Below are 11,219 nucleotides of genomic sequence, written 5' to 3'. Positions count from 1 at the left end.
GTTTATGTAGTTACGCTACAGCTAAACAGAAAAACAAAACGTAGTTATGACCGTGATGGAGCCGTTCTTAAGTCGCTGTTTGACCAACGATAACGGCTTATCATAGTTAACCGGAAGCCTTCGCAGACAACGAATTCTGTCGATCAATAATAATTAAATTAAAGCAAGGCAGGCTAGAAAGACAACTGGCATGTGTTTCATTAAATGCTGTGGTACTGTAGAAAGTAGATCCCTTCAAGGAAGTTACCTGTGCTAACAGAATGTAGCACGCATTGGCGTCATGGTTGATTCTCAACACGCTCCCCTCGAGCCCTGTGTAGGTGGAGCGACGGTCCCGGGGATGACCGGAGGCCGTGAGTTCGAACCTCACAGCAGGCGAGTTGTTTTTCTAGCCTACCTTGCTTGCATCATTGACGGACATATTCGGTTAGTATGCGATGGCTTCCGGTGTATTTATGACCGTGAACAGTGGACACGTTTGTTTGTATTGCAATGGCCACTTTTGATCAAAAAAATATATTACAACAAAATCTATAATACGAAGGAAAAATAACATGTTTTTCGCATTGTCTTTATTTAAAGGTGGTTAGTCCTAAAATATTGCAATTTTTTGGTGGAATTAAAAACTTAGATTACACTGAAGCGGGATGGTGTGTGATCGATAAGAACATGACATATTATGCAGCAAACACAAATTGTAAATGGATACAATCAAAGAGCTGTGAAATCGAAAACACTGAAATAAAAGAGATCTGGGTTTAACAAAAAGTTATGGCCATTGAAAGCAAAATAAGGTCCTTGATATTTAAGCAAACTCGATTCACAAGTAAATAGAGTATCGAACTAGGGCTGGACTATTGGACGAACATGGCTCATCGTAAACAGAAATAAAACAAATATTAGGTCATAAAATATTTTTATTTTTTTACTTTACTTTCTTTATGCGCCCGGCTTTATTAAAACCTCGTTAAGCTATATAATATTCAAATTCAGTGTTTATTAGAACACTGATGTTTCGGGAAAAAGTACAGCTGACTAAAATCATACCAAATTCTCGTCATTACTGCGGTAAAAACAACGAAGGCGTGATTTAAAAATATTTTTATGTTAAAGTCAGTAGATCGCAATTCGCTCTGATGGCAAGTTACTTTATAGTTCTTTCTTACATAGTTTCTTATATCTATAATATATATATATATATATATATATATATAAACAAAGTTACGTGAACATACTGTTTTTAGTTGCAACACACTGTGGAAAAGGATTTGTATCAAGGGTAAAAAAGCTGCTATAGAATGAAAAAGTTCGTATTTAAAGCAATGATAATCACTTGAAAATCGAGAAAAACGAGAGATTCGTCGGAAGACAATTTTCAGTGTGTACAGTGGGACAAGCAACCAAGGTCACGTTTTTTTTACTAAATTTGGTGAAAATATCAGGCCAGAAAAGGGTAGATAAACTTCACACAGCCAGATCCTGACAGGACTCGTAATGTTCTAGTTCTAAGCAACGCGAGGATTGAAAAATTGCAGAAGTAACTTTCTAGTTGCAAAACGCTTTTTTTTTAACAGTAGTTCTCCAACTAGTTCTGTGAAGAAGTTCCCAGAAGTCGTACAATTTTTTGGGGGGACTGATAAATTTTGTTAGCTGGCACCTTTTACATAATTGTACAGAATGTATGGATAAGAAGTTTAAATTTGCGTTTTTGCGTGAAAACTGATGGGTTTAGGTTAGCCGTTATTTCAAGCAAAAAAGGAGTTCACCAGGCAAAAGATTAAAGAACAATGTTTTAGCACTTGTCGTTTTAACGTTTTAATTTTATTTATTATTTTTTTTACTTTTAACGCTCATGTATTTATAATAACCTAAAATAAAACTTGAATCGTTTGTTCAAAAGATTTTACCAGCGAATCCAAGTAAAAATAGGAACCTCAGCTTTACAGAACAGTCCGAACCCTGATAGTTGTATGGATACACATAACACAACAAGGTAATTTATAAATATATGTAAATATTATCAAAAAGCAAATAAATACTTTATGATCAACAGCGTAAAGACGTGTGGGGCAAGAATCGTCTTAAAGTGCATGACGTCTTCTTTGTAGAATTGCATTGCCCGCTGTTAATAAATATGCAAGAGGTAATTAAAAAATATCATTGCCTTAATTAAGACGAGAGGCCGTTATTTCTTATCGGGGTAGTAGACTGCACAATACTATTGTTGACAACTAAAAGAACAAAGCTTTCTATAAAAATTAAGACATACGTAATTGAATATACTGTTGCTGCTAGGCATTGTTTGAATTGTAGAAGTGTTCTTCCTGTTATTAATAAATGAATAACATTTTGCCGGAAGAGCAATTTTAAAATTGACTTACGTAATAATTGCGTAAAAAATTAGGTAGTAAAAACTGGTTAACGAAGGCATCAAATCTCTGCGTTCTTAACAAAGATACAAACGCGCTTAGCAAAGTGGCGAAAATCGTCTTCGCGGTGTGCGCGAAAAAAACACGCAGTAAAAACGATCGACAAAAAACACCCGGTAACCGTTCGACTTGCAACTTTTAGTCCCGCTTTCGCGTAGATATCTTCCTTTGCTTCTGCAGCACGACGCCGATGGTGGTAAAGAAGTTGCCACAGAAAAGCACGAAAAAGAGGAAGGAGATGACGGGTACCTGCCACTCCACGAAGTTCATTGAGACGGCGATCGTCATCAAGGTGTAGGCGTTGTACAGCTGCCAGATCTGACGATGGAAGAAAAGTTCGTGTAGCGACATGTGAGATTTGATATACAAAGTGCGCTCGTGTGTCGTTTTTTGAAGAATTAGTCGTTGGGGCGTTTTTCGTGTATAGTGCGCGATTCTGTGTCGTTTATGTAAAGCATTTTTCGTGTCTTTGTTTTTACCCGGTGTTGTTTACGGCAGACTTGGGCAACTAGATTTATTTTAGCTTTTTAAAATTGGATTAGAATTAAAATTAGAGCATTTTAGTTTTTTCCAAATTAGATTAGAATTAGATCGTTTTAAGCTTTCTGAAATTAGATTAGAATTAGTATTACCGAATTCCTAAAAAATCAAATTTCAACTAGAATTTGAACTAGAATCACATTTAATTATTTACAATCAATTTAATTTAATCACAATTTATTTTTAGAAGAACGTAAATAGTAAATATGTGTGTGCTAATTTTATGCCTTTTTATGCTTTTTGGACTGTGAAAATTACATCCAAATCGTTCAAATCAAAGAGTTTTAACTGAGAGACTAAAAATGCCGTTGGACAAAGTAGCATTTTTGGTAAAATCCGAATTAGAATAGAACTGAGAGCAAACAAGCAATTCACAAGTTAGATTGGAATTAGAATTATCTGAATTTTGCGCTAATTTAATTAGAAAACTAGAATTATCTAGTTGTCCAAGTCTGGTTTACGGTAGTTTACGAGACCCTATATAACGGTCTATCAAAATTCCTAATGGTGTTTTAAAACATACCCTGCTTTGTAAAAGCTGGTACTAAGTTTCTTAAAATATCTCAAGCATTGATAATAAATTGCAAAGCCAAAAAGGTCGAGTAGATCGGCATCATCTTGATTAAGACTTTTCGATAAGAGCTTGCATCATCTTCAGTTAATGACTAATGACATTGATGACATTAACTGAAGATGATACAAGCTCGCATCGAAACGTCTTAATCAAGATGATGTCGATCAACTCGACCTTTTTGGCTTTGCAATTTATTATCAAGCAACATTACAGATCCGTGCATAGTGTATCTCAAGCATTATTTGTGTTCAATTAAGGATTAGTTGTATTACAACAGTAGCCGTATCTTAAAATATCCTAATTATTAATTATATTTGTATTTTTGTTCTTAACCAGTGTTTTTACGGTATTTGCGAGACCCTAACGGTCTGTCGATTTTTTCCCAACAGTGTTTGAAAACATAGCCTACTTTGTAGCAGTTACAACTTAGTTAAAACAATAGCCTATCTTAAAATAACTACCGGTCACCAAATCCAAACCAATAAAAACTGCGTTAGACCATCAATTTTGTTGTCTCTTTGCGTTGAAAATCTTTAGTGGGGTTTTCCAGTTAAAACAGTCATTCAATAGTGTCACTTACGAACGGATCAAGCGAAGTGAGCTACTGTCCTAATTTAACAGCATAGACGCCATTTTCAAGTTAATTCAAAACACACTGCGATAACATGACCAGAGCTAAAGCGGTAAAGCGGTGGCTATTCGCATTTGTCAAACCCGAATCATAAAAATTTGGGAACCTTCGCGCAACAAACGAACGTGAGGGTTTACGTTTCTTACTGTTCGATATTAATGAAACAAGACTTCTATAGTTGGTCCCAACTCCAAACCAACTTTTATGGCTAACGGCACCCCACAGAAATATTAAAAAATGAGGCACCACTCCAAGAAATTTCGTTAGTGGTTTACTATAATGTTTCTATAAAGTGGTATACTGCAATGATTCTAACTAAACTGGAACAATTCTATGCAAAGTCGAAAAATAATATTTGATTTACTGCACTCCCAATTATTCACAAAGATTTATCACGAGGATTAGCAATAGAGAAAAAATCAGACTCAAGAAGATTCCTAAATGTCTTTCGGAACCCTTAGGCATGAAAAATAGCATCCCAGGATGTCACTGTCCCCGGGTCGGGAACAGCCTATTTAAATAGAGGATTAAAATCAAAGTCTTATTATTTAATTTTCGTGAAATACTAGGATTTGCGAGTATAGGTTTTACATTTCATGCAACTGAAGTGCATCGTTTGCTATGAAAAGTTAAGTTAGATTTCGTCAAAACCCATACGCACACAGCAACGTCAATTCGTGACAATAATTCGCGAGGTTGTTTTTGCGTTAGATCATCAATTGCTGTGACGCACCATAACTGTGTGACGATGACATTTGTTAAGCGCCGCGTTAGCAAAAATTAATTCATCCTTAAATATATGACGGTCGTATATTTGTAAGTTGAAAACATTTTAAAAAGATTCTTATTTGTATCAATTCGGCACTTTTGTTGGTTTGTTTACGATGTTTTCCGTGATTCAAACTCGGAATAATTAACCACTACGTTAGTTTATATGAAAAAATTAAGCATGATTTGTATATAACAATTGAAAATAGCGTATATAATCGGTGACAGTTCACGCAAAAATAGAATTGCCACGAAAAAACGCGTGTTTGCCTTAATTTATACACCTACTGGAAATATGGCAACTTACATGACCGAAAAAGAGAAATGGAAGAAGAAATTGAAGACCTCGCCACATCCATGACTGGAATCCCTCTGAAAACACAAAAGTACAAAATGACCACAAACGATTAAAGGTGGTGTTTGTTTAAACTCGAAATGAGTGAATTTCCTTAAAAAGTAATAAACTAGGGCAGATATGGTAAGAGGGAATTTTTTTTTAAAGAGCTAAACTTTTTTAAATTATAAACTTTTACGGAAATAAAAAATGTAAATATAAATTAGTTCAGGCAAAGTTAATAACACACGTTTCATGACATTTGTTGTCGTTACAATGTTGCATCAAACTCCTAACGACTTACAAAATTTAAATTTGCGCGATATACCAGTCAGCTGTTAAAAAAATGGATAACTAACAGAGCATGTCATCTAGAAATCCTGACATAGACTAATAATTTCCGAGCGCACGCATAATCAAGACATTCAGGAATGGCAGTGCCAACAACTTGATCCATTGGAATGCGGACAGTAAACACGCGATTAGCACGGATGCAACAAACTGTGTCTGGAAACCTTTTCACGCAGAAGACACGAGGAAAGCACACTAGTACACTTAAACCACCCTTTTGAGCATTCACGGTGACTAGGTGTTATCCGTAAAGACCTAACGCTTTTCAGGGGAAACAGCCAGCGGGAACGTGCCATTGTGAAAAAGACCGTTTCGGGTTAACGGCGGCTTACCTGGCATTTTCTGTCATTCGCACGCGCAACACAAAGGGAGTGCGACGAGGTCCAAAGGTCGCCGTTCGTCAAACCTGATCACACCGGTTTTCGGCGCAAACCCAGTTGGCCTTGTAAAGAGGAAGCTACTTTGCTGCTTACAAATTAATGCTGACTTACCAACTGTGATGTCCATGTCGTCTCGTTCGCCCAGCGCACGAAGTCTGTACAGACAACCGCTTTGGTAGTAGTACTGCATTAGCTGTTCAAACAAGCGGTTTTAGCGGGCGGTGACGATGGGAAAACAAGCTTTAATAATTAATTAATCAATTGCGGCCAGCGTAAGAAGCCTTGTTTTAACAAAGAGGGATAATTTTTGAATGTTGTTTCACTATTTATATCGCCTTGGCTAATCACATAGCCACACGACAAAAATCATAGGCATTTTTCGTATTTATAGTTATTTTAATATTGGATATGATTGAGCACTAGAATTACCAGTGCAGTCATTTTGATAGTTTTGACTTTTTAATCGTTTTATAATTGTAAAAATAAATTTATAGAATTAGTTTTATCCATCATGATAATAGTACAAAGAAATAGTAATTATTATTACATAGTTAACGGCTTGACAAAATTGTTGATGCATGACGTCATAGCACAACGTATGCGAACGGTTACACGACGTTGATGATAACAAATATTATTTCGTACACGGCCGTTAAAAAACAAACATGGCCTGGGGTTGCCAGAGTTTGCAGGTTTATTTCTATGATCAACCTCTAGGCCGTAGGCGCCAATTGCTGCATTTACGAGCATTGTACATTTAAAAAAAGCATCAAGAAGCACGCATAAGGCGACACAATTGATTTAATACGTCGTTGAACCAAACGGGTTTACAAGTAAGGCCGTGTCATTGATTACGGTCAACATCGGCATTGCAGACCTCGATGCACAAACAACGACAGATTGAAGGGGCAAGCTTATGCGCAAAAGCTTTCACGTACAGTCGTAAAAGCTGGTTGTTACCTGCACCAAACTTTGGTAAATGGAAAAGGCCATGAACACCGGGCGAAACTTGTGGTACGCTTCGTCGTCTGGCCTAAAAATCACAAAGAGACATTGTTACGTAATACGCATATTACTTATTTTTGTTTTTATTCGAAACTACAAAACGCCATAAGGACGGTTTACTACCACATAGGGATGGCGCGACTTAATGTGAATCTACCAATCTGTCAATCAAATAGCTAATAGTAAGAGATTTTCTTACCAAATCACGTTTGTTCCGCTAAGGGCCACCGACACATAATGGTGCATAACCCACCAGCCTTTAATTCTGAAAGTCGGAAAACAACAATTAGCTACAAAAAGATGAAAATAAAAAAACAGGCCTTTGCGTGATGCGTAAAGCCAATTTTACATTTTACCATGTTAATGTCAATCATACTAGGCGAGTCACTGCATTGCAGTACCTTGCATACGGTCGCCGGCCTAATGGACCAACTTCCTTAGCGATTACTATGGTTATGAACATTGCTGTGTGTCGTGAGAGTATGAAGTAGCACTTTGGTACCATTTGGTATGTCAAGGGCTGGACTCAATAACAACTCTAGCACACCAGTTTTGCAAAAACAAATATATAAATAGCATTCAATTCGAAGAGATAATTTGGGTGGTCCCTCGGGGGCAGTTAAAGTTATTTTAAGTATGCTAACTTCTTTTGTAATTTGTACTTATTGCTTCATGCATATATATTAATTTTTAATAGCTAGATATATTAATATAGAACCTGGTCATTAGAAGAGCAATAAGCTATGATTGACAACATATTTGTAGTTTATATAATCTCCCAACATGCATTGGTATAATTAGTTTGTTTAAAAAGTCACATATTTTGGACAGACAAATCAATTTTTTTAAACTAAGCTTTATGGTGTTTTCTACAAAGCTCCATTATAACCAGCAGGGGGTATTGTGTAAAGTTTGCACTGTTTTGTGAACTTGATCAATTGTTTTTACTACATTTTTTACTAATAAAAAAATAATAATTTAGCAGTTTTCACATTGAGCCTGAAATGTGTCATTTGCAGAAAAAAAACAAAAAAAAAACATTAATATACTACCACTTACCGTGAACCATTTACTATTAAAATGCTTTCTCGTACAGTGAGTGTGCAGTAATACCACAGTAGCAAGAATGAAAACAGAGCATCAAAGAATCGATGAAAAATGAAGAAATTAAGAAAGAAGGCAAATATGAGCATTGTGATGCTGCAGTATAACTTGAACTTCTCGTATTCGTCTTTATATTTAAACCTGAAACATTAGAAACAAGAAAAATTCTTTAGATATGCAAGTAAAATAGTCATATTAAAATTAAAACACTATTTTATCAACTGTCTTAAATAAAAAATAACTAAATGGCTTTCTCTTACTTTGCAGCGGTGCTATCCAGAATCATATTGACCCTTCCCACAATCAAACGCAAATAGAACCTTTAAAGAATTTTAAATTTTTATTATAGAGTAGTTTTAAATGATTGAAATGGGAACAGATCAGAAGGCAAACGAATAAATGACAAGACAAGAAAGTTTGTTTCATACCCTTTTACAAACAATGGAGCTCTAATAGCAACTTAGGCTTTTCCTGTTGGGAGGTATAGACCCGGAAGAATTAAAAACTAATTACATGTACACAAGCTTTTGGGAGATAACAAAAACCACAACCACCCCCTGACAAGGTTTTCTGTAAATGGTGGTATTACAGCTGGTGTGTAGCCAAATACATGAAAAGCCTTTTATTCAAATATTATTTTGCACAGCATTTATAATACCAGCTTCATTTTACACAGTCAGACGTCTTATGTACATTTTGCATTTTTAGCCTCATTAGCAAATGCTATGTTTAAATAAATGAAAAAAAAATGGTGCTTAGCATAGTTAAGGTAAGATGTTATCACTTGATTTTTTTCGCTCACCCATTCTCTTTTGGTAGAAATTTTTGCATTTCTTCAATGGACTTCTTTTTGGCAGCAAGTTTTTCTAAAAGGTCCCTTTTATCTTGATTCTCTGGAATACTAAAATAAATACCAAATTTTAAACTATTTTGCATGAAAACTAAACTCAATTTTTATGTTAACCTAACATGTCGCTCCTGAAGGGCAATTAATGAAAAACATAAATCAATTTTAAATCTTGTTTAATTGTTATGTATATAAACACACATTAACATTTTGTTAAGTAAATTTTATATTTAGGAATGCAATAAAGCTTACCTTCTTAATGCTCCTTTTATGAGGGAAATCTTTTTAAGGTGTCGATCTGTTTGCGATTTGCAAGTATTTCTTAGCAAATTAAACTTTTCGGCCACTTGCTTATATTCCTTGTATTTATCCTAAATAGAGAATAAAATATGGATAAAGTTACACAAAAAGATTTTGCACATGTCTCTTGGTATTTCTGTATCATAATCATTATAAACACCATCAAAATTGAACAAAACTTTTCACTGATTATTTATTATTTATTTATAAGTAACTTAGTTTACATGTCGGCCACTATAAAAAAGAACATGGACTAAACCTGCACCGAACAAATCGAATTATGTACCTCGATTTCCTATATATGTTACACTAGCGGGTGCAATTTTGACCTTAGTTGTACCAATTCACGCCAATTTTTTTGTTGTGCACCTGTGAGATCTTGTCAAGATCTGCCATATTTGCCATGTCGGGATTACTAATATCGAAACAAATATATATACAAAGATAGTTACATCTGTCTTGGCGAAATCCACTCCAAGCGATGCCCATTCTTCTTGACAAGTGGCAAAATCTACCACCGCACCAACTCGGCCAGCTACTTCCATTATAAATATGTCTAACCTTCTATTAGGCAAATTATGTAAAAAACCTTTGTGACGTTGTTTGTTTAAATATTATTTTATAGGAATATTGCTTAATTTCTGAAACAAAGCACAAATGTTTTTAGCATATATATATATATATATGCCTAAATGTGAAAAATCAAAGCTTACTCTATTAAACGGTTGCTATAAAAGTACCTGTGTATTTTCTAAATGAAAAATTAAGTAAAGAATCACTCAGTTTGTATATTAATCTGCTATTACACGAACTTGGCCAAATGTTTGCTCATACAAAAAGTACTAATTCATGTTTTTTACTATTGTTATATGAACTGAAGCGGCCTTAAAATTCTGCAGTTCGTTTTGCAAAGTCTTGTGCTGCTATGTGTCAAACAACTAAGTTTCACAGTCGTATTTTGTCAAGACATAATAAATCAAAGTATGGTTTGTCTTGAGTCGAAAACCAGTAACTTGACAATATCAAAACATCAGATAGTAGTAAAATCAAGGAGTTTACGCCTCAGACCCCAGTCGCCAGGTCAGCTGAAACGTAGAGGAAAACAGCTGACTGGTAACCGGTACATATCAGAATCAGAACAGCCCTATTTAAGAATTTAACGCTTGTTCTGCATGACGTAACCAAACCGCGTGTTGCGTTTTTTTTGCAGTGCCTTGTCAGGAAATCACTTCTTGATTAAATATACCCATTTAACTATGGTCTACTCTATTCAATGAGCCGGATTTGATAGGCTGTATTCATAAATATTAGGCCGGCAGGGTTTCCCAAACTTTTTTGGACCGCGGACCACTATTTGTGTATCTGTTTTTTCACAGACAAATCATTGCACTCTTCTTTTCGTTTTAAAAAAATTATCCAACACTAAAATTTAAAGTTAAGTTACTGAACTTAACAACTAAATGCAATGGCAATAAACTCACACAATTAAATTATCCTATAACTTCACTTCGTTTCTCATCTCTGTTTAACAACAAACTTTTTACTAACCTTCGTTTTACTACTTTTTGCGTAAGCAAACGGTTGGAATGATTTCAACAAAACCGCGAAATCCAAAAGGCGATACGAATATATTATTACGTCATAGACGAGTAATACGATAATTTTTCGTAAACAACTTTTTGACCACAACGAAGGCGCAACAAGTAAGATTAAAGATACAGGATAGCAAAAGCTTTTGAATTTATAAGTTGTGAATAACTGCGTAAATTATCTTTGAAAGGGTACGTACGGTAAAACGTATATGTGTGACTTGTTATTCTCCTGTCATATCGCCACAGACCACCTGTGCAGTCGTCGCGGACCACCAATGGTCCACGGACCACGGTTTGGAAAATCCTGAATTAGGGCAATAAAATTATTAATTTTGCTTTTAGTATTCTGCGGCAATTTTGTCTC

At 35.2% G+C, this 11,219-nt stretch overlaps 1 protein-coding gene across 1 annotated transcript; it reads right to left on the bottom strand.

Moving 5' to 3' along the window:
- Nucleotides 1–100: 100 nt before the first annotated feature.
- LOC146169716 (transmembrane protein 120B-A-like) lies at nt 101–9,897 on the bottom strand. The gene is made up of 10 exons (XM_083382550.1): nt 9,716–9,897; nt 9,216–9,334; nt 8,919–9,017; nt 8,377–8,436; nt 8,072–8,257; nt 7,212–7,277; nt 6,968–7,040; nt 6,119–6,200; nt 5,250–5,314; nt 101–2,747 (listed from the first exon to the last, which is right to left on the bottom strand). Exons 1-10 carry the CDS (start codon nt 9,806–9,808, stop codon nt 2,568–2,570), a joined length of 1,023 nt encoding a protein of 340 aa, XP_083238676.1. The 5' UTR covers nt 9,809–9,897; the 3' UTR covers nt 101–2,567.
- Nucleotides 9,898–11,219: the final 1,322 nt, after the last annotated feature.

Source organism: Ascidiella aspersa, chromosome 1 (assembly GCF_963924565.1).
Source record: "Ascidiella aspersa chromosome 1, kaAscAspe10.2, whole genome shotgun sequence".
NCBI classification, from domain to species: Eukaryota; Metazoa; Chordata; class Ascidiacea; order Phlebobranchia; family Ascidiidae; genus Ascidiella; species Ascidiella aspersa.
This window is presented reverse-complemented; position numbering and strand designations above follow the sequence as displayed.

Bases quoted from the DNA above. Each gene is read 5' to 3' on its own strand.
- LOC146169716 (XM_083382550.1), bottom strand. From the start codon at position 9,808: ATGGAAGTAGCTGGCCGAGTTGGTGCGGTGGTAGATTTTGCCACTTGT. The intron at 9,018-9,215 runs GTAAGCTTTATT...TATTTATTTTAG, and splicing joins ATAAAAGGAGCATTAAGAAG to TATTCCAGAGAATCAAGATA. The intron at 6,201-6,967 runs GTAACAACCAGC...TTGTTTGAACAG, and splicing joins TTTACCAAAGTTTGGTGCAG to CTAATGCAGTACTACTACCA.